The 24,254-nt window shown below is 37.4% G+C and overlaps 2 protein-coding genes across 24 annotated transcripts in view; both read left to right on the forward strand.

Moving 5' to 3' along the window:
- Positions 1–16,920, forward strand: part of nav1a (neuron navigator 1a) — a 270,784-nt gene extending 253,864 nt beyond the window's left edge. For 15 of the 20 annotated variants that reach the window (XM_068216849.2, XM_073939763.1, XM_073939765.1 and 12 more), the window contains 11 exons: positions 955–1,159; positions 2,129–2,226; positions 2,311–2,403; positions 3,961–4,129; positions 5,046–5,281; positions 5,370–5,524; positions 6,490–6,561; positions 6,644–6,840; positions 7,013–7,131; positions 9,172–9,375; positions 9,463–16,920. In XM_068216849.2, coding sequence (XP_068072950.2) covers positions 955–1,159; positions 2,129–2,226; positions 2,311–2,403; positions 3,961–4,129; positions 5,046–5,281; positions 5,370–5,524; positions 6,490–6,561; positions 6,644–6,840; positions 7,013–7,131; positions 9,172–9,375; positions 9,463–9,546 — 1,632 coding nt within the window. In that variant the 3' untranslated portion in view covers positions 9,547–16,920. The remainder of the gene's footprint in view (positions 1–954; positions 1,160–2,128; positions 2,227–2,310; positions 2,404–3,960; positions 4,130–5,045; positions 5,282–5,369; positions 5,525–6,489; positions 6,562–6,643; positions 6,841–7,012; positions 7,132–9,171; positions 9,376–9,462) is intronic. The other 5 variants (XR_012398958.1, XR_012398959.1, XR_012398960.1 and 2 more) reach the window with 2 other exon arrangements.
- A 3,092-nt stretch (positions 16,921–20,012) lies between these two features.
- Positions 20,013–24,254, forward strand: part of mybpha (myosin binding protein Ha) — a 48,501-nt gene continuing 44,259 nt past the window's right edge. For 2 of the 4 annotated variants that reach the window (NM_200558.2, NM_001331200.1), the window contains exon 1: positions 20,013–20,355. In NM_200558.2, the coding sequence (NP_956852.2) occupies positions 20,160–20,355 (196 nt within the window). In that variant the 5' untranslated portion in view covers positions 20,013–20,159. The remainder of the gene's footprint in view (positions 20,356–24,254) is intronic. The other 2 variants (XM_017353529.4, XM_017353530.4) reach the window with 1 other exon arrangement.

The raw sequence follows: 24,254 nt of genomic DNA on the forward strand, positions 1-24,254 counted from the left end.
GTCTTTCTCCTCTGCGTCTGTCTGTTTGTTTTGCCTCTGTGAAAATCAGCCCGTGTCCAAATGGAAACTCCCATTTTCATTCAGACCCATTCAAACACTGCTGAAAAATCCAGCTTAAACCAGCCTAGGATGGTTGGCTGGTTTTAGCTGGTCAACCAGCTTGGTTTTAGAGGGTTTTTGGCCACTTCCAGGCTGGTTTCCAGCTATTTCCAGTCTGGTTTTTGCTGGACAAGGTGGGAGATGACCAGCTTAAACCAGCTTGACCAGCCTAGCCAGGCTGGGAGCCCAGCCAAAACCAGATATGTCCAGCTTAAACCAGGATGGTCAAGCTGGTTTTAGATGGTTTTAGCTGGTCACTTTCCAGGCTGGAAGTGGTCAAAACCCCTCTAAAACAAGGCTGGTCGACCAACTAAAACCAGCTAACCATCATAGGCTGGTTTAAGCTGTATTTTTCAGCAGGGTTGGCTCCCAACAATCTTCAAAATATCTTATTTTGTATTAAACAGAACAAGAAAAGCTCAAACTGGTTTTGGAAAAAGTCAAGAGTGAGTAAATTGTAACCCTGGATCACAAACCCAGTCTTAATTTGCAAAGGGACAGTTTTCAGTCAACCCTGAAAGTGTTTCCCAACCCTGTTCCTGAAGACATACCAACAGTACTGTCTGTTTGTTTTGCCTCTGTGAAAATCAGCCCGTGCTCAAATGGAAACTCCCATTTCATTCAAACCCATCCCTCTTTCCTTCCCCCCACACTCCCACCTTCCTGACTTTTTCCAAACTAGAGGTGTGAAACTCTGCTGAAACAAGGGGGTTTTGTGGCCCTTTAAAGTATTAGAAGAAACATTTGAAAACCCTGTAATGCTTACTACACTACTGACAATAAGCAATGAACCTGTTTTGGTCTTTGACTCAACTTAAGAAACATTTAATCAAATCAGATTTTTTCTCATTGTAGAGTATGGTGGAAAATCTGAAGGCAGAGAACGACCAGCTGAAAACAGGAAGTGCTCCGTCATCCCTTGTCCTTCCCTGTGGTCCTCCGTCTTCTTCCACCTCTCAGCCGTCAGGCCTCGCCAGCCTCATGAGCTCCAATCAAACCAAACCAGCCATGAGCCTCACCAAATCCTTCAGCCTGAGTCTCAACGAGTGCTTCACCGCCGGTCAGTCCCTCCAGTCATCATCCAAACATCAGCTTTCAGTGCAGTTACGAGTGGCTAAGAAGCTATGTTTCTATCCACCTAAAAAAAATGCTTGATGGTAAAGTTTAGATGCGCATAGTTTGTAAAAAAAGACCTTGTGCAAACAACCCTGTGCAGCTCTCACAAGGCTGCCCACTGAAGCTAAGCATGACTAAGCAAAGCTAAGATGGGAGACAACATGGGAAATCTAGGTGACAGCCAGAAAAGGTGTAAGTGAGGCCAGCAGGAGGCGATCACCCTATGGTCTGTGTGGGTCCTAGTGCCCCAGTATAGTGAAGGGGACATTATAGTCTCGGTAAGTGCAATGTTTTGGATGAGATGTTAAACCAAGGTCCTGACTCTCTGTGGTTATTAAAAACCGCAGGATGTCCTTTGAAAATAGTAGAGCCTCTATCCATCAAGGCCTCCAAACCTTCCCCATATTATAATTGGCTTCATCATTTTGTCTCCACTCCACCAATACAAAATGGTTGCCGTCACGTCAACCAGGTGGATGCTGCACACTGTTGGTGGATGAGTAGACCCCCCCCCATATATTGATAATTCTAAAACCTCTTAGCCAAAGTCCATCATCATAATGATTCTATATAATTACCTCCAGAACTGTCTTGATAGGCTGCGCCCCCAAAGAGCATCTCACTCCTCTTAAAACCACTGCAAGTTCATTTCCATTCATCTTCTGAGGTGAAAGTAAGTTGTAATATAATAAAAATGCTCACAGTGGATTCTCTTATCAAAGCAAATAGTTTTTGCTCCAGTTTATCAGGAAGTGATCATTTTATTCTCTTTGACTCATTGGATGGAAACGATGCTTTATTTCCAAATGTTTTTTGCCATGGTCCAGTTTTGTAGTTTAATTTGCATCTTTTGATGGAAACATAGCTAATGCCTCAATATCTCAATAGTTAAATCATTGGTTGTGTCCCACAGATGTAGCTCCTGTGGAGTTACTGAGTGCATCGTGTCAGAGGGATGAGGTGTTTACCCGTGTGGTGGTGCGTATAGCTGATCATCAAGTGTCTAGAGAGGTGAATATCCAGCTAACATGATCAATGTCACCTTTATATGCTTGAATGTTAGATGATTCTTATTATGTGATGTGCAATCGGCAGGCGAGGCAGCAGGATTTCTACATCGGCTCTGTGAAGATTCATGGGAAAACGGAGTGGTCTACGCTAGACTCAGATATCGCCACAATCTTCAGGGTGAGCTCTCATTCTTTCAAGATGGATATACAGTTAAAGTCAAAATTATTAGCCCCCCTTTAATTTTTTTTTTTTTTTTTAGATTTTCCAAACAATGTTTAACGGAGCAAGAAACTTTTCTTAGTATTTCTGATAATGTTTTTTCTTCAAGAGCAAGTCTTGTTTGTTTCATTTCGGCTAGAATAAAAGCAGTTTTAAATTTTTAAAAACCATTTTAAGGTCAAAATTATTAACCCCTTTAAGCTATATTTTTTTCTCGATAATCTACAGAACAAACCATCGTTATAAAATAACTTGCCTAATTACCCTAACCTGCCTAGTTAACCTAATTAACCTAGTTAAGCCTTTAAATGTCACTTTAAGCTGTATAGAAGTGTCCTGAAAAATATCTATTCAAATATTATTTACTGTCATCATGACAAAGATAAAATAAATCAGTTAATAGAAATGAGTTATTAAAACTATCATGTTTAGAAATGTGTTGAAAAAAAAATCTTCTCTCCGTTAAACAGAAATTGGGGAAAAAAATACACAGGGGGCCGAATAATTCTGACTTTAACTGTAGATGTTTACTTGTTTGTGAAAGCAAGGGTGATTATTCATTCGTTTGTTCATTTATTTATTCATTCATTTTAAACATTTATATTTAATATTTTTTAAATAATAGTTTACAATTTTTACATTATTATATAACATATTGACTTTTTATGTTCACATTCGGAATCAATTTAGATCTAAATAATTTACATGTTATTAAACTAAAACTAACTTTTATAAAATTAACAATTTAACAATCACTTCTCTGAATGTGAACAAAGTATATAATTATTATTTTTATAATTAATTATTATTAATATAATTCATTTAATCATTTATTTATTTATTTGAATATTAAAACAAGTACAAAACAAAACACATCAAAACATCAAATATTATTCTTTTTTTAATGACCTGTGCAAACTGTCACTTGACAAAAGGCACCATATTGTTCTTAATGCTAAACTTTACTTTCTGATAGAAAAAGTCATCATGCTATGCTACATCAATACATGTACATGTTTCTGCTTATCAACAACATTCTGTCTCTAAAACCATGTCAGATTTGGGGAAAAGGCTAAATATATTAATATATTTTGCAGTTTAAGTAGTTTTACAGTAAGTAAGTTTTACATTAAAATACTATCACACATATATATATATATATATATATATATATATATATATATATATATATATATATATATATATATATATATATATATATATATATATATATATATATATATATATGATAGTATTTTAATGTAAAACTTACTTACCGTAAAACTACTTAAACTGAATATATATATATATATATATATATATATATATATATATATATATATATATATATATATATATATATATGATATTTGCCAATCTTCAGGTCTTTTTTCATGCATTTCCTCTGCTTCAAAATGGATTGTTGTGCATTATTAGGGATAAATTTAGATTTTATTTAATTAATATGTTTGGATATTGATGTCTAACATGTTCTCTTTGTCTCTTATACACCAGGACTATATCTCCCAGTTGGATCCGGGTGCGAGTATGGGTCTGTCTGTCGACTCTATCCACAGCTACAGTATTAATCAGAGCAGGAGGGTGCTTGGAACTGAAGACCCAGAAAATTCACCCTGTGACTGTTTACAAGCAGCCCCTGGACTCGTCACGGTTACCCTCAAAGGTGATAAAACACACATTCAATCAGTCACATTCTTCAGCAACTTTTTTTATACCTCTTCTCATTCTAGCCCTTCAAACATGAGGTTTCAATTTGCTTTAGTGCTGTGCGAATTGACAAAATTCCAGGCACCAGAATAGATCTGATGTTTATTTCTTCCATATAATGTTAGAATCTCTGACTTCCTGTATTAGTGTTGTCAATGATGATTTATTTCTAATGTGCTCTTAATGATAGATAATCGTTCATTTAGTATTTTTAGCCAACATTGTTTATTATTAAAAATACATCATTTATTCTTCCTCATATGGTTTCAAACCTATCTGAGTTTCTTTCTTTTAACACAAAGTTATATACAGAGTGAGCCATTTATATGGATACACCTTAATAAAATGGGAATGGTTGGTGATATTGATGTCCTGTTTGTGCCACATTAGTATATGTGAGAGGGCAAACTATTCAAGATGGTGGTGACCATGGTGGCCATTTTGTAGTCGGCCATCCTGGAGTGTGATGTGTCAAATGACCATCTTCCTATTGAAAAAACAAAAGTTGGATCCAAGATGGCCGACTTCAAAATGGCCACCATGATCACCACCCATCTTGAAAAGTTTGCCCCTCACATATACTACTGTGGCACAAACAGGACATCAATATCACCAACCATTCCCTTTTTATTAAGGTGTGTCCATATAAATAGCCCACTCTGTATGTTGAAGAATGCTGGTTGCTGTGACCCATCGAATTCCAAAGTAATCAATGAGTGCCAGCTCCCAGCATTCTTTCAAATATTTTCTTTTGTGTTCAAAATAAGAAAGAAACTCTTATATGTTTTAAACGAATTTAAAGCAATCCTTTTTTGGCTGAACTGTTCTTTTAAGACAGCAGCCCTCTGACCTCATCTCTCTCTCCATTGCAGGTTTAAAGGAGAAGTGTGTGGACAGTCTGGTGTTCGAGACGCTCATCCCCAAGCCCATGATGCAGCACTACATCAGTCTGCTTCTGAAGCACCGGCGCCTGGTCCTGTCTGGCCCCAGCGGCACAGGGAAGACTTATCTAACCACCCGTCTGGCCGAATACCTGCTGGAGAGGAGCGGACGTGACCCTAGCTCCGGCCTCATCAACACATTTAACATGCACCAGCAGACCTGCAAGGTGAGGCTTGGAGACACACTTTTAGATGAGGATGAGCAGCACTTTGAGCTACAGCAGTCATGCCTTATGCTTGCCTTCTGTTCCTCAGGACCTCCAGTTGTACCTGTCTAATCTGGCCAATCAGATTGACCGAGACTGTGGCACCGATGACATACCATTGGTTATTATATTGGATGATATCAGTGATGCAACTTCGATCACTGACATTGTTAACAGTGCACTGACCTGCAAATACCACAAATGGTGAGTCGGGAACAAGTATTGCGTTATCAGGAAATCCTTATTTAATTTTAAAGCACACTATTAAGCACATTTTTTTCAAAACAATCTTATAAATCACATAATGATGTGACACAATACAAATACATTTTTAATTAGGGGAGTAATGGATCACGGTTGTTCCATGATTCGTACGGATCACAACCCACTTTCGGAACATACGTGACCCGCAGATTAATACGTATTTGTGACTTGTAGATTAATCCTAAATTTGTAATGATTGTCATTCAAATCACATGTATGAAAACAGGCTTTCCTGTAAAATATAACAATAACAGAAGAAGTTGTGGTAGGTTACTCAGGATGTGGTGGGTTTCTAATGCTATTAAAGGTGTGTTCTGTCACTACCTGTTTAGCCTGCATCAATGCGTTCAGTGTTGGCTGCACGATTAATCATTTAAAGATCGGGATCTCAACACCCACGCAACATAAATTATAAATGATGGTGATTTGCATATGTTTATTAATCCTTCGAATTGCTGCATTCAAATCTGTGCTTGGAAAATGCAAAAATTAAGAAAGAGATTTAGTTATTAGTCTTTTGAGTTAGTTATGAAGTTACAAACAGTCAAATACCACAGACGTACTGGGATAACAGTTTATTGTTTAGATGGAACCACTGAGGTTTATAGTAAAGATTAAAATCACTGACATTTAACTTGAAGCTCAAAATGAATGTTGTAGGCAGCAATTACACTATTTAACCAATAGGTGGCGACAACCAGCCATCAAAAATATGCTATTGAATAATTCTTCAAAAATGATAGATCTAGAAATGTTACATTTAGGGCTCTATCATACAATGTGGCGCAGTTGTTATTGATATATGTTTGCAAATGTGTGTTTTTTTGTTTTGTTTTTTTGTTTGTCTTAAAACAATTTGAGTACTTTTTTCCCATGGGTATTAATTTATCTTTTATTTGTTTCAGTCCTTATGTCATCGGAACCACAAATCAGTCTTTTAAGATGTCATCAAATCATGGTCTGCACCTCAGCTTTAGGTAAGTCTCTTGTTCCTTTTTTTCATTCAGTTTATAATGTTTATGATAAGATAAAAATTTTTTTTTTTCTGTTTGTCTGAAGAATGATCACCTTCTCCAACAACGTGGAGCCTGCCAATGGGTTCCTGGTGCGTTACTTGCACAGGAAGTTGATCGAGACGGAGAACAACAGCAAAGCTCACAATTCTGAGGTGCTAAGGGTTCTGGACTGGGTGCCTAAACTCTGGTACCATCTCCACACCTTCCTGGAGAAACACAGCACCTCAGACTTCCTCATAGGTACAACTTTAAATCTCCTGGCTTTCAGAATAAAAGGAGCGAGAAAATAGTATTAGCAAATAATTCAACACCACACACTAACTCTCAAAGTATGCATTGCTCTTTAGAGTCCTACACACCACTCATAACTATGCATTCAAAAATGTCTTAACTATGGCCTTTACCTTAACAGGTCCCTGCTTCTTCCTGTCATGTCCAGTATCATTAGCAGAGTTTCGCACCTGGTTTATTGACCTCTGGAACCAGTCTATTATTCCTTATCTTCAGGAGGGAGCGAAGGATGGTGTGAAGGTGAGCTATTGTTGACACATGTTTCTCTTATTTGATCCATTCGTTTCAGGTCTTTGATCATCTGCGAATGAATCGGATGAGTTGATTCAGGGCCTACTCACACTATGCCATCCGTACCGTGCCCAGGCCCGTTTCCCGGATCGTTTGAGAAGTGTGAGTGCGCTGAATCGGGCTCAAGCACGGTTCACTTGGCCGGCCCTGGCCCGGTTGGAAGAGGTGTGCCTGAGTGCGGTTCACTTGGGCTTTGGCGCGGTACGCTTGTGTGTGAGTGCAAAATGTGCCAAAGCCCGAAATTGAAAGTGAGACGTGACTTTTAAGGGACTGCTTCATATGGATTTATTAATCATTCTTACTGTTCAGTGAACGCAAACTGACGTAGTTTATTAAAGACGCAAACTCCCCACTTCACGACAGCTGTGCGCCTTCAGCAGACCTCCTCATTCCTGCAGCACGAGGGCTTTATGATTGTTTTTGAGCGCCAAAAGTGGCGGATCTGTTCGGCGAAATTTCTGACTGCGTGTCCCCGCATCCCTAAGGACTGTTTGGCGAAATATTTGACGGCATATCAAACGACTGAAACGATATAACTAGAGAAATCTCTACTGTGCTGCTGAGTGAGAGAGCGCTTCTCACTGAACAGCCCAGCAGCGATGACGTAAGCGTGCCGAAACCCGTTTGTGGTGTGACCGCTGGCCGTCGGGGGAGACGGGAGGGGGGACAAGCGTGCTTTGGCCCGGTTCGAGGCAACTGTACCTAGTGTGAGTACGGCCTCAGATTTGGTTGATTAGTAAGCTCATAACGTGTGATGTTGGTGATACCAGGTAGTGTTTTGACAGAAAATTTTGATTTAATTTTAGGCTAAACAAATAGAAGTGACAGAAAACACATTTAAAAAGCTAAAAAAAGAAACATATGTTGGTAAATTTCACGTCACACCATCTTCCTCGTTGAATGACACAACAGCAGAATAATCACACGATAATAATTAGGAGACTATAGCCTACAAAAAGATCTTGATCGGCCGCTGGGCTACAAACTGTAACAGTATTGTCTTTCTTATGCCATCATCATATTTTACAGGAAAGCCAAAATGCTCCCATGGATGCAATTTGAATGATGCCGGAGGCTTATCGAATTCTTCTGTATATTTACTAGTCATTGTTGCTGATTGATTAACATGATCATTTCACATGAACAAGACTTCACTTCGTAATTAATTACTTATGACTAGAGGAACTGAGGTGGTCATTTTGACAGTTTTTAACTTTAGTAATTTAATAACCCACATATCTATAATACCCTGACTTTTCCTAAATATGTGTATATTTCTTTCAGAAACATTGTTAATATATTAAAATTACAAAACACAAAAGAGCTGTTAGTACATTATTTCTACCTTTAATTACCATAGTGGTCAACATGACCACATGCATTTCAGTGTCTGCTACTTTTCTCTGTGACTAGAAATATTAGTGCCTCTGTTGCCTTGCTTTTATAAAGCATGAATAGTCCTCACTTTAGATTAGGTCACAAAACTGCATGAAGTTGAGTTATTAAAGCATTTATTAAAATATATAGTAACCATTACCATATGCCTGAATAATAAGACATATAAATGTTGATTTCAATAGTTTATTAATCATTTAATAACTCATTCTGAATGATCCTAAAAATCCTTAACTACTCTTAAATACAAACAGTTTGTAAATAATTTTATACTTAATTTAGTAATGAAAAATAAATCATTAACTAAGTATGAAAATACAATTATTAAACACATTATATAGGTGCTTATAAGTCAAGAATGGAGTTGCAGTTATAGCTGCAGTTATAAACTGCTTACTAACACTTATTAATGTGGAGTTAATGCTTAACAGATAATGAGTTCACTATTTGCTAATGTTTACTAAATGATTTATAGTGTGTAGTTGTTATAAAGTGTTACCAAACATGGTTCTTTGTTGGATCATGCACACTGTTTGTGCAATGTCAAAGTGCAGTGGAGTCTTGAAACTCAATTTCTGCATTCATATGTTTCAGGTCCATGGTCAAAAAGCAGCATGGGAGGATCCAGTGGAGTGGGTGAGAGATACTCTACCATGGCCTTCAGCTCAACAGGACCAGGCCAAACTTTTCCACCTTCCTCCACCAACCACTTGCCCCAACACTGCTCCAGCACAGCAGTCCAATGATGAAAGGTCCCACAGGGACACTGCCCTGCCTACCATGGAGTCCGATCCACTGGTGAGTGTCTAGTACACCTAAACCTGAGCCTGTTTGAGCAAATGGGAAGTATACTGATGTGCTGTTATCGTTCTGTCCTTCAATCAGATGGCGATGCTGCTGAAACTCCAGGAGTCTGCAAACTACATCGAATCTCCAGAACGGGACATTTCAGGCAACCCCACTTTCTAGGCTTGAGCTGAAGAACGTACAAAGCTTGATTATGGCTAGAGCTGTTACAAAATACTGTTCTGTACAGCGGATTTGCACCTCCTGTCTCCTTCAAAAGGTTTGCGAGAGTCAAGAAGAGGAACTCTCAAGAACATCCAGGTCGGGGCAGACAAAACTCTCAATCTGAAAGAAAAACGAAAGAACTGATCTTGCCAGATTTGGCAGGAATCTGTTTTGCACTGTTGTCTTAACCAGTCCTTCCTTTGCTTATCTAACCTGCAAGTTGCATGGCAATACTTGCAACAGAAGATTGTGAAGATTGGATGATTGTGAAGATGAGGTTTTCTTATCTTCTATACCAGTAACAAAATGTGCTCCACATTTGTTCAATATTACTTCTGTTTTGGGTAATATCTGCCCATATGGACCAAAAATCAATTTATTTGCAAGAGTACTGAAACTCCATCCTCAAGATCAAGACACCTGAAGCCTGTGCACAAAGGTGCGGTTACAATATCACGCCATTTAGACCAACTCACGTGTACAAGACGGTGCTTAGAATTCAGCCTTAAATGATGTCCCTCCATATATCATAAAAGTCAGTTCCATAGCAATCCGAATATAACTCTGTATTACCTCACAGTTTGCATAGTGATGCAGTTTCAAGGTGCAGTACATACCCATAACCAGGATGCATTATTCAAACATGCTGATATGAAGTAGACGGGCATAGACTGTAGATCCCTTGAAAGGATGCACTTTGATTTATAGCTTTCAAGAAAAAAAAAGCACTGTCTGTTCATAATTCAAGGACCTTTTTTATAGACAAAGCAACCAACCAAGTTGTTCATTTTCATTGACAATTGGAGAGCAATAGAGATTGTCAGCGATGGACAAGTTGAGTAAAGTTCAACTATATGCAATTTTGACGCAATGTAGCGTCTACCAGTGGGAGAGCAGACAGTGAACCTCGTGTGATCTGCCGTCTGATATTATCGGTCATTCATTGTAAAATGAAAGTTGCTTTTTAGCGACATTTGGTGATACAGCAAAGCTGAGCATGATAAACAGTTGATATGGTTCATCTCAGGCGATTTAATCGCTGTCAGTAATAACAGATGTGCTGTTACCAGTGCCTGAGAGTAGTTTGTAACGTCATACCTTCGGTAATTATTTGCATCCAGTGCATTGACTCTAAGGCCTACGAATACTTCATTTTCTACAGTCCACCATGTCTCATGCACAGCTAAACATGCAAGCCATTCAAACTATATGTGAAGTGAAGATGAGTTTATTCATGAAACCCCCCACTTTTGGTTCAAGTCTACCTCAGAATTTGAAAAAAAAGCATCATAATGGACGTGGAGCTCCGCCATTAGAGGCAGGAGTGGGCGTGGCCAGCAGAGCAGGGGAGAAAGAGGGGAGCGAATAACTGCTGTCAGTTAGCTCACAAAATGAGACACAAACCGCAAGGAGATGCGTGATTTTATAGTTTACAAAGTTAAAATGCAAAGAAATAAACAGTAATTTAATGCCCTGCTACATTTGTCATTTGTAATTTCATATACAGAGAACCACAATTTATATCATTATAAAGATAATCGTGTTCATATAAACAATGAGGACTTTTCCCTCAATGTCCGGGTCTGAATGCAGACTTGGTGCTCCAGGTCTCTTGCCCTGTCTATTTTAACCATTAGCTGCTGAAATTCTGAAGGATTTAGATGAACACAGCAGCACAACGATGTGACTAAATGTGAACAAACTCCACTTATAAAGAACAAAGTCCATGCATTCACCAATTCTCTTACAACTCTCCTGACAAAATTGCTTGCTGCACACAAACAGCTTTGCTGTATCAGCCTTGATGGGATCGCGGGGAAAACATGCAACAAACCCTGTGGATCATGAAAACAATTATATACGACCCTTTATGAATGGCTAAATACTATGTGCCGTGGGTCCTTGGATGCAATCCCACACAGTCATCAACCTAGGGCAGGGATGGGCAAACTTGATCCTGGAGGGCCGGTGCCCTGCATAGTTTTGCTCCAACCCTAATTAAACACACCTGTCTGTAGCTTTCTAGTGATCTTGAAGGCACTGATTAGGTTGTTCAGGTGTGTTTGACTAGTGTTGGAACAAAACTCTGCAGGGACACCGACCCTCGAGGATCAAGTTTGCCCATCTCTGACTTAGGGTCTCACAGCTTGGCACTGGCAAGTCTGTCTTGCCTTATAATTAAGAAGCTGGCTCTTCTCACAGGAAACGAAAACTCCACTATGAATAATAATGAAAAATCGACGAGTCATCTTTGCACTTGCAGTTTTGCGATACGTCACCGATTTTGATCCCGGCTCAAAAATCATCTTAAACCCGGAAGCTGAAATTGGCTGACAAAAGCTCAAAATTATCCAGTTTACCCCACAATTAAAGCTGACAGGTGCTAACATCGTCTTAGCTTATGCTCAACACACACAAATCTGTTAAAATCTCAAAAAAAGTTTTCAAGGGTTTCTTGAACCTTTAAGCATCCAAATGACTTGCTTGTTTGCACTTACGCCACAAATAAAATGTGCTGTGACTTGGATTGGAACGTTGACAATGACAGTATATTTTCAGGTTTACTTTCAACATCCAAGGTGCTCATGGATCAAAATCAAAGGCTTTGTTCTCGCTGACACTCCAAACCCAATTCACTGATGTCATTAATGTAGCAACTCCTGCAGGCCCTGTTTCCACTTGGTATTTACATACATTTTAAATGTGTCTGGCTTTGCATTGTTGAATTCAATATATTTTGTCACATTATTTTGTGTGTCGAATGCTGTTCATCAACATATTGGCACTTAACTGCAACTGTGAAAGTAAGAGAGCTTAAAGGATTTCAATGGCAGCAGCGATTTAGATCATAATCTGTTGTCATTATCAGATTCTATGCCAGTTTGTGAGCATGCAGTGCAGCCACAGAAGTTCTGATGAATAAACAAGCCCAAGTTTAAAACTTAAAAACAAATTAAAAGGAATGGTTCACCCAAAAATAAAATCACCCAATAATTTACTCACCCTCAAGCCATTATCTGTGTATATCAGATGAACACAGTCAGAGTAGTTCCCACTTGGATATGCTTGGCGTTTATACCAGGTATGGCATGCTGTCCCGGGAGAGAACCCTGAGCTTAAAAAAAGAGAACCTGAGCCCGAGGCTTCCGCCCAGTCAATAAGCATATAAGGGATCTGAGATCAGGTAGATCTCGAGAGCTCCCTCTTAGAAAAGGGAGGAAAAGGAGGAGATGGGGTGGAAGGGGGATTCTTCCAAAACTAAGTTAGAGCATTAGGAAGAAAACGATCCACTTATAGTAAGCTTGGAACATTCTGATTGGGTTATTACTGATTACAGATGGGACACCAGTCATGCTCAATCATATCACGTGCTCCTCTAGAAATTAGTTTGTGAAACTTCACTTTGTGATGTATAATGTTGTTGCTTAGTGACTCTTTTTTTGAAGTGCATCATAAAACTAACCCATACGGCATCAGGGGGTTAGCGCATGTCTTCTGAAGTAGATTTTTTTTACTTCTTGTTTTATATATTTATTTTTAAATTATTAACTAAAATGACTTAAAATGGCTGCAAAGTGTACACTCTCAACAACCTTTTGGCTGACTGAGTATTTTATCACTTATTTTAGTGCATTTTCCCACAAAATGTCTTAGAATTATCATAATAATTGAGTATGCCATGCATTTCAGACCAGTACGCATTTACATTACAAATATGACGTGGCAACATTCATTATTGACTACCTCCGAATGTGGTTTCAGTGATCTGATCACAAAACATTTTAGACACCGTTTACACCTGATTTGGTGCCGAAAGCTGGTGAATATAAATCGTAATACCAAATGAAACAGGGCCACAGATATACTGGATATTGACTCCACTGCCTGAAAAATTTAAGCTCATGCCAAATAAGATGCTCGTGGATTGGGTTTGAAAACAAATCAGGATTGTTTACAGTGTGAACAAAGTCGAAATAGCGTAAGCAGTTTGTTTTGTCTAGAGGAGGTTTGATAATTTATGTTTGGCCTTTGTTATGTCTGGAAGTTCAAAGCAAATCTTACAGTTGTACACACGCTTATGTACATATGTTTACGTTAGTCTGATCTAACAAAGTGACAACGGAATTGGTTTTTATCTAGTCAGAGAATAACCCCACATCTCTTGAATCATTCCTGTAACAGGCAGTAAAAAAAATTACAATGGTGGATTGTAACTCATGAATGCATTTGCTGTTGGCTGATAACAGGTGCTCCAGAACATGCATGAAAGCTTTAACTTTGAGAAAGAAAAAAAAAACAGTTTAAAAAGGCACCTTATCGTGAGACGCCTAAAGGATGTGTTGGCAACCAATCTACAAGAGCAAAGTGATATTCTACCTAATTGATCTTCTCATGCTAACTGGTGTTAGTAGCAGCGTTACCATGCCGTTTCAAATGCAGAATGTAAATTAAATCAAAATATCAGTTTGCCAACACTCCCAGTGCTTACAATGATGCTTGTGCTCGTGTTTACGTGTCCTGTTACTCTCAGACAAAGCTCTCCAAATGAATAACCAGAGGCGTGTTTTTTTTAAAAGGTCTTTTTTTAGTACTTTTTTACTAAAAGATCTTGGTCTGGCATTTGTAAATAGGAGTTTCACAAAAATAGCCAAAAATACATACAAAAAGGTCTATGGTAGAATAAACACAACGATGACAACATATAACAACTATAAACTGAATGTGTCTGGTTAGATTTACATAACAGCAGGTATTGCAGTCAGCTCTCAGTTATGGCCTTTCCTGTAGGGGCAAATTAACTGCCACAAACTAACTAGATCATGTTGCCTATGTACATTTTTTCTCTATAAAAGTGTCCGTATATTCTTCCGGATCGTACAAGGTACTAAATAGCTTTTAGGAATAAGTTGGCCGCAACAACCAACACAATCTCACGGCACTTCGTAGCTTTTTGATTTAGTGGCTATTTCGTATGAATTCATTTGATCTAATTTGTACAATTTAGTACGATTTGCTCATCCCCCAATGACGGTTGGGTTTAGGGGTGGGGTTAAATGCCACCCCTCTTTTTTTTAAATCGTACAATTTCGTACAACTGAATTCGTACGAATTAGCCACTAAACTGGCAAAACGTAAAATACTTACGTTTTCTCGTGAGATCAGGCTCCAACAACCCATTACAAAATGGTAAAACGGAAGTAGCGGCAGAGTTTCAAATCACACAAGTACCTCAAAATCTGTCTTAACAGCTCTTTGTATGATCATAAACTTCCCTTAAAGGAACACTTCACTTTTTTGGGGGAATTAACTGCAGCAGGCGTAATGATTTTATCTATTGATGTTATCTAGCTGGGGACTATTTCCAGGCGCATCATCATTGTGCATGTTGCAGTCACGGTGCAGCAGCAAAGTTCCTTGATTATTACACCACAATGAGAGAATAGTTCCTAGCTAAATCAGCTTTGGAAATAGCAACTGTTAATTTTCTGTCTGTCTTCCTACACAATTATAACTACAGAATAGTCAGGCTTTAAATATAGGGAAATTATTGAAACTCTTATTTTTAAATTTTCACATGATGTCCAGACTCAGTCCTGGAGGGCCGGTGTCCTCCAAAGTTTAGTCCCAACCCCAATCAGACACACCTGGGCTAGCTAATCAAGGTCTTACTAGGCATTCTAGAAACATCCTTCCAGGTGTGTTAAAGCAAGTTGGAGCTAAAATCTGCATGCCCTCCTCAAACCAAGTCTGGACACGTGAGGGTTGCGTCCAAAACCACCTACTACTCAGTAGGTACTGCATTTGAATTAAAAAATAAACATCCACTTATAAACATACTATTCAGCCGTTAGAAAAGTACGTTCTATACAGTATAAACGTGAAAATTATGAATGGAATTCGGACGTACTACATCCGCCATTTTGTCTTTGCCACAAGCCCTACCTGCATCAGTTGAGTCACTTCACTCCCATTCAGGAATTATCTCGCGGGGCATCTTGGTATAGCGCAGCGTGCATAGGATGCACACTTCAGAATCTCGCCGGAAGTAATCTGGGTACTTCTCACATACTGATTTTCGAATTCTATGAATTCGACATACTATTCGGCTCGCATACTGATTTTAGCATACTATATAGTTTGGAAGTATGCGATTTCGGACGCAGCCCTGATCTAATCCAAATCAATGATTTATGCTAAGCTAAGCTAAAAGTGCTACCGCATGATCAGAAGATCAGCTGAACGAATTCATAAAATGTTAAAATTCCACAGTTTAACTCTAGGGACGCTGCATAAAAGCCAATGAAGTGTTCCTTTAATATAGCGCATGGATAGTTTGGGGCTTTGGGGGTAAGATTTCCCAGTATTCGTCTTGAAAATGTGCCTAATATAAGCCTACATTGCAATACCTAATAGTTTTGCAAGGGATTGCTTGCTGTGGAGAATAAGAATGCTAGTGAAAGAGCTATGCGTTTATTCATGCTAGCCTATAAATTACTTTGAGATTTGAGCTCGTCTGCAGACTCGTTCCAAATGTGCTGGAAACTGAGGCTGTTTTGCCAGCTAGCACATACTAAAGCCATTGCCCACCGTCTCTTTTCATGTTAAAGATATATTTACATCACGTTACCGTGTGCTTTATCATATCTGCTGTTTTTGCGTAAGAACTGGTGTACATTGGATAACCTTAAATGGAGTCTTGATTAATTTATTGATTATTTTTACTGGTTTATGATTAACAACGCTGAATGTTCATAAAGGCACATTAATAATAATTTAAAACGTGTGCTTTTTAGACTCATGTTTTTTTTTTATTGTTTCACAAGGTTTAATAAGAACTGATGATTTTGTCACTATGCAGCGTTGGAATAATGTTTTAGTTAAGTCGTCAGCACCAATGACAGATGACAATGGCATATGTGATAAGCTAATGTGCAGGTTTGGTGTTTGGTCGCCATTGTTTGTCTGGAAAAACACATCGGACCTTATACGTCCCGCTGGGATTTCAAACAAAAACTTTGTCTTCTTTTTTTTTTCCTTTTGGATGTTGCTTTCTCTTTAATAAATCTTTCTATTTTGTATAGGACATTGCAATTGTAAACATTGTAAATAGTAACCTCATCTGCGACCACAATCACAGTAAAATATTGAAAGAATCGGCCCTAAGATGAGACACCTTTGGTTATTGTTGTTTTTATGATTATTGTTATTATAATATTTTACAAATTGTCTGCTGGAAAGGGGTTATAAAGGCATGTGCTGAGCTGAGAGAATTTCATCCATCAAGTATTCACTCAACGTTTTCAATAAACTCGTGCCATCCCTACACGAACACTTCTTGTTTTCTGCTCTCAAGTTTATTATGGTCTCGTGTTTTTGTCTACACTAATCCAGATACATTTTTGTTTTGTTTTGTTTTGTATTTATATTAATGAAATAATGTACAAAACATTTCCCCATAAAATATGCAATCATTGCACATTCTTTTCAGGTTAAAACCCAAGATCTTAAGTAGTTTGTCAAACTTCAATATTAACTAGCCCTTAGGCGACGCAGTGGCGCAGTAGGTAGTGCTGTCGCCACACAGCAAGAAGGTTGCTGGGTCGCTGGTTCGAACTTCGGCTCAGTTGGTGTTTCTGTGTGAATTTGCACGTTCTCCCTGCGTTCGCGTGGATTTCCTCCAGGTGCTCCGGTTTCCCCCACAGTCCAAAGACATGCGTTACAGGTGAATTGGGTAGGCTAAATTGTCCGTAGTGTATGAGTGTGTGTGTGGATGAGTGTGTGTGGATGTTTCCCAGAGATGGGTTGCGGCTGGAAGGGCATCTGCTGTGTAAAAACGTGCTGGATAAGTTGGCGGTTCATTCTGCGGTGGCGCCCCCGGATTAATAAAGGGACTAGCCCTCATTGGTTAATCAAGGAATCACACAAGATGTTTTTTGAGGTTATATATAATTTATTTTCATAAAAAGTGAACATGACAGTGGAAAACAAGATGACAGGGTGGACAAAGGCTTTATTTAGTGAACTAGACATGGAGGACCATTTGAAAAACAACAGGTACAACGAGAAATATTAAAGGGTTAATATAAAAAAAGGGCTGTAAAAGTCTTCAAGATTCAACTTCTGTTTTCACCAACTACTGCAAACCACCGAGCCACCTTGTCGCCTCTTCTGTTTTCAATTAGGTTTTATTTATTCATTCATTCATTCATTTTCTTGTCGGCTTAGTCCTTTTATTAATCCGGGGTCACCACAGCGGAATGAAGTTTTTTCATGCAGCGGATGCCCTTCCAGCCGCAACCCATCTCTGGGAAACATCCACACACACATTCAAACACTACGGACAATTCACCTGTCCCGCATGTCTTTGGACTGTGGGGGAAACCGGAACACCCGGAGGAAACCCACCCGAACGCAGGGAGAACATGCAAACTCCACACAGAAACACCAACTGAGCTGAGGTTCGAACCAGCGACCTTATTGCTGTGAGGCGACAGCACTACCTACTGCGCCACTGCCTCGCCCATTAGATTTTATTAATATGCAAATAATAGGAAAATAAACAATTATTTTTCCTTCAAATTAAACTAAATTTGCAAATTAATATAAATATTTACATTGCACATGTGTATTGGAGGAGTGGAGGGAATGTTGAAAGCAACTCAAGTTAAACACCTTAATACTGTTTTTTTTTTTTTTCAGAACAAAGTAAATAATTAAAGAACAAATGTTCACATAAATGTAGAAATACGTTGGGCTGTATTTTTATTTCAAACAGTCAACAAAGGATTTGTGACAGGGTGGACAATGACAGGGAGGACATTTTTGGGAAAAGACAGCATTTATTCAACACTTACAACTTGCAACTGGCAAAGTGTTTCCCTATTTAAGGTCTTTCTATACAGTTTACAAGCGATATTTTTAATTAAATTTTGTTATATTAATTAATATTTCACAATGACAGGGAGAACATCTTAAGCTTGACAACATTCACTTTCAAACACAACTGAGGAAAAATAGGAAACATAAGTGTAGATTAATGTGTGCACATCAAATGATTTAACCTCCTCTGAAGAAAGGCAAAATGCGCATGGGGATGCCAGTGAGTACATAGAGGGTTTCTTAAAGGGGTATTTACCACATCGTGACAGGGTGGACAGCAATTTCAAGGACACATGCAAAATGATAATGAATAATAATATTATGAAAACAAAATAAAGGTTATAAAAAAAAACTTTTGTCAAATAACTTGATAAAGACAATAAAAATATTTAAAAAAAATTTAATTGTATCTAATTTACCTACTTTCTAGACTGACTGAATTTGGCTGAGCAGTGTGTGGGATGGCAAAATCACATCCATTTAATAAAAGAAAATATCAAAAATGGACAAAAACATCTTTCAAAGCACTTATAATTCTACCTGCATGTATGTAAAGGTTTAACCAATTAAATTAAAACATCAGAATTTCATTATTTCACATTATGTTGATATAGGACTGATTCAATGACCCAAACAGGATCTGAACAGCACTTGATAATTGCAGGCAGGCGTGTTTGAATTGAGTGGCAACTGAAATCTGCAGTAAGGTAGATCTCCAGGAACAGGGTTGAGCACCCCTGCCATAGACCAGGGATGTCCAAACTCCGTCCTAGAGGGCCAGTGTTCTGTTTAGCTCCAACTTCCATCAACACACTTCCCTGGAAGTTTCTAGCACACCTAGAAAGAGCGTGATTAGCTGGATGAGGTGTTTCATTGGGTTGGAACTAAAATAAAACACAACAGCTACTCGAATAACTTTGTCTCCGTCTTCCATCGTAATTGTGTAACTACACCTACTGAAAAAAACAGCTTAAACCAGCCTAGGCTGGTTTTAGCTGGTCGACCAAGCTGGTTTTAGAGGGGGTTTTGGCCATTTCCAGGCTTGCTTCCAGCCATTTCCAGCCTGGTCTTAGCTGGTCAGGCTGGGAGATGACCAGCTAAAACCAGCTTGACCAGCCTAGCCAGGCTGGGAGCCCAGCCAAAACCAGCTATGTCCAGCTTAAACCAGGCTGGTCAAGCTGGTTTTAGCTGGATTTAGCTGGTCAGTTTCCTGCCTGACCAGCTAAGACCAGGCTGGAAATGGCTGGAAACCAGCCTGGAAATGGCCAAAACCCCTCTAAAACCAGTCTGGTCGACCAGCTAAAACCAGCCAACCATCCTAGGCTAGTTTTAGCTGGATTTTTCTGCAGGGACATCACGTTGCGTTTATAATTTATGACGAGAGAGGGCGCCAAATGACCAAAGTAGACATAAAAACAGAAGTTATATTAAAAGGAAAGGGGTTTAACAAAGGTTAAATAGCGTTAGAGTCAGAAATCATTTGAACTCTAGTCTACGCACTAAAATACATGACACTGAGTTGTAGTCTGAGTAATGAGTACTGAGTGAATTATTCCAGTGTTGATAAGAGCAGATTCATCAATCTGAGGGCTATTTAAAGCAGAGGAGGAGTCCCCCACACTCTCACGGGCGCTATAAATTCAACTGATGTTTCAAAGCGCAGCAACCCTGTTGAGTTTTCCCCAAGCATCATGCCAGCCAAACCAGCACCCATCAAAAAGTCAGCCAAGAAGGCTGCTGAGAAAGAGGAAAAGCCCGCAGCGCCGGCGCCCGTGCCCGAGACCGCTCCGGTGGAGGCGCCTCCTGCTGAAGATCCGCCGGTAGAAGCTGCAGCTCCAGCGGCCGTGGAGGAAACTACACCCGCTCCAGAGGCACCTGTTGCTGAAGGTACTGCGATTGTAACCCTATCATTTTAACCCTTGTGTACTATTGGGGATGTTTCATACACTCTGGGGTGATTTTGAGGCTTAATTTGGCCACATCTTTTTCTGTGTTTCAGCAAATGGAATAGTTTTTGGCGACAAGTTTTATTTTGACACATTTTGGGAAAATGCTTTGAAATTTTTCAAAATAAACTCTGGACAAATTCACTAACCTTTCATTATGTTGGGGGTTGTTTTGCCCATAGAGGTAAAGATGGTTTTAAATTAGCACATTCGTTCATTTAGCAGTCTCTATATTGTTTTCCATGTTACTTTGAATATTCGATCAGAATTAGCATGCATGTATGACTCCTAAACAACATTAGCACTATCTAATTGATTGTGAACAATGCTGTATGATGATAGTCATTTGCTGCTAATATGATTTCCCTGTTTATAATTTGCAAACAATATTTTTCTGAAATTATATTATTAAGCAGAAAGTCTGAATATCCGAATATCTGAACTCTATTTTTTGCCCTATTGACTTCCATTATAACCACATTTTTTGATTGCAAAGCCATGACACAATCATGTATTCTTGATTGTTGGTGGTTCTTCCTGTTGGGTAGAGGTAACATTTGTGATTTTTACTGTATTACAGTGGCAAAAAAAGCTTAGTTAGAGTGTGAAAGAAAGACATTTGTTCACTTACCTTGATATGTTTCATAAAATTAAAGAAATAAGAACATCAGCTCTCAGAACACGCTATAATTTATTGTTTTACACCATGGAACTCAATATAAAAGGCAGAAACTTTCTGACACAAGCCTATCTAAAGGAATAATGTTGCCAACTGATGATCAACAGTAAACATGTGGTTATATTGGAAGTAAATGGGGCAAACACAGCCACAAACATATTGAAAGGGTAGTGAATTTGAACAATAGACAAGGGTTAAAATAACATACAGTACATAACATAATCTAAAAAAATTCAGGTAAACTGTAAAACTGCTACTCAATAGTGCTATTAAGTTATTTTTTTTATTGGAGTAAAATAAATGAATGACGGCTGCGCTGCTGTGTGATATTAAGGATTTGCATGCTCCCTCTACTGAAAAGCAAGAGTTACTTTAACTCACGTCTAGGATCATGACAAAGTTCTTCCCTAAAATGTGCACATCAATTTTGACAAAACAAGTGTCACTGTCAGGGGCGAAGCTAGAGGGGGGAAAAGGGGAACCTTGGAACTTTAGGGACCCTGCAGCAGCCCTGCCAGCCACTAATGACTAAGGGGTCCACAAAATAATAATAATAATAATAATAATAATAATAATAATAATAATAATAATAATAATTGTGAATAGGGCCCAAAAAGCTGGCAATGCCTCTAGTCTCTAATAACACTTGATAAAACAACTTGTAAAAAAATAAATATTTATTTTATTTTGTAGGATTTATTGTATATAATGATGATAATAATAATAATAATAATAATAATAATAAAGCTATGCATGAATAAAGTGTTTATTTTGTCCATTATTTATTTGGTTTAATTGTAGTAGCAAATACTGTAAATATTATCAACACTACTACTAAAACTGAGATATTTATAGGTTTAATTTTGTTGTCTGTTGTCTTTATTATTATTATTATTATTTGTTGTTGTTGTTAAGTGGCAAGGAATACTTTCTGTTGCTGCAATTAATATAACATTTCTGCTGCTGCTGCTACTACTACTACTACTACTACTACTACTACTACTACTACCAATGATCAATAATAATATAAAAAAATAAGAGCATAAATAATAATAATAATAATAATAATATAAAATAATAATAATAATACAAGTATTTATAATAATAATAATAATAATAATAATAAGTATTATTATTATTATTATTATTATTATTATTATTATTATTATTATTATTATTATTATTGTTATTATTATTATTATTATTAATGATAATATAATAATAATAAAACTGTAGATATAGTTTCTTAAAGTGTTTTTTTTTTTTGGGCTTTTTAGTTGGTTTGTCAACTGTAGTGCTGATTATTTTTTAGCAATTGTTATTGTAGAAGCGATTTCTGTAAATAATATTTAAAATAGCAATAAATATTTGCTTACAGTGGGGACTGAAATCATCAAATCAACGTTTACAGCAATTGCATTTGCTGTAAATAATATAGTACTATGAATAAAACTGTAAATAATGTCTATTTTTGTTGATTAATTGACAGTGGCTAATACCAGATTACTCGTTTCATTGCAGTATCAGTTACTGTAGATGTATATAATTAATAAAATATTCAATATAATGAAAAGAAAATAATTGAGAAACAAATATTAATCGGTTGACTTACTGTGGTGGTGGGTATAGCTTCATTGTGTAGCAATCACTATAATTAATGATACAACTTCAAAATAATATGAATAGAATAAATATACTTTATTTGGTACATTATTTAATTGATTTATTTATTTACAAAATAATTAAATTAACAGATTTGTCAAGTTGAACCTTCATTCTGAACCTCCATAAACTGCTTAAGTAGACCAACTCAAAGTAAGACAAAAATAATTACATGTTTAAAGGTGTACATTTCTTGATCTAACCCAGATCAAACAGAAGCATTGTGATTTATGAGTACATATCACTAACATGTACCTGGCATCTTCTAACATTTATTTAACGTGTAAGACTATCCTCTGCCCCTGCTGCTCAGGGTGACACCGCCGACCCTTTACACCAGACTCCACGTGCACATATATAGGCTAAAACTACAGCAATTGCTTATAGCTTCTGTATCAAAATACAAACACAATTTATAGCATCTCGTCAAATTATCCATGCTCAAATCAGGCTTCATTTTCAGTTCTCTTTTTTTTTTCTTCCTTTTTTTATGTAGCACCAACCCACAGCTCTGCATCAATCAAACATCCCTCACAATGGTGTTGGATGCAATCCTCAGAATTTTAAAGATTTTTGAGCTTATCATTTCGGCTTAGTCCCTTTATTAATCTGGGGTCACCACAGCGGAATGAACCGCCAACTTATCCAGCATATGTTTTTTGCCACCCATCTCTGGGAAACATCCATACACACTCATATCATTTGATTTATATATCTACTTTTGTAGATGTATGTAAATATATATTATATATAAATATAAATATGGATGTAAATATATATATATATTTGTTCAGTTTTTTTGATTAATTTTATTAATATTTTGACTACTTTGCAAATGTTTATATGATACGAGATGTTATATGAGACTTACGTTGTTTACCAAACAAGTGGTTCTGATTGGATTTGCATTGCATCAACCCTAAAATAAAATATAATTTTTCATTTATAATCTTTGTTTATTATTTCATGTGTTTAGATTTTAGTTACTATGCTCTCAAAATCATTCAGCGTAAATGTACAGATTTTGTACAAGATTTTGCACAGAAATAACAAAAAAAAAGTAAGTAGTCTCTATAATAAGATACATTTTCCTGAAAAAAAGTCAAGAAAGGGATTGTTTTTAATTGTTATGCAATTACATTGCAGTTGTGATGTACTTGCCTTAAATACAAAAAATAATGCATTTAATCAATTCAGAGAAGCAGAGTAACAATGTTCATCGGCTATATACTTAGCTGAATCTGTAAGCTAATAAAGCTTACATACAGTTAAAGTCAGAATTATTATCCCCCCTTTGAATTTTTATTCTTTTTAAAATATTTCTCAAATGATGTTTAACAGAGCAAGGAAATTGAAAATGATTAGCCCCTTTAAGCTATTTTTTTGTTCAATAGTCTACAGAACAAACCATCGTTATACAATAACTTGCCTAATTACCCTAACTTGCCTAGTTAACCTAATTAACCTAGTTAAGCCTTTAAATGTCACTTTAAGCTGTA

This window comes from Danio rerio, chromosome 23 (assembly GCF_049306965.1).
Source record: "Danio rerio strain Tuebingen ecotype United States chromosome 23, GRCz12tu, whole genome shotgun sequence".
NCBI classification, from domain to species: Eukaryota; Metazoa; Chordata; class Actinopteri; order Cypriniformes; family Danionidae; genus Danio; species Danio rerio.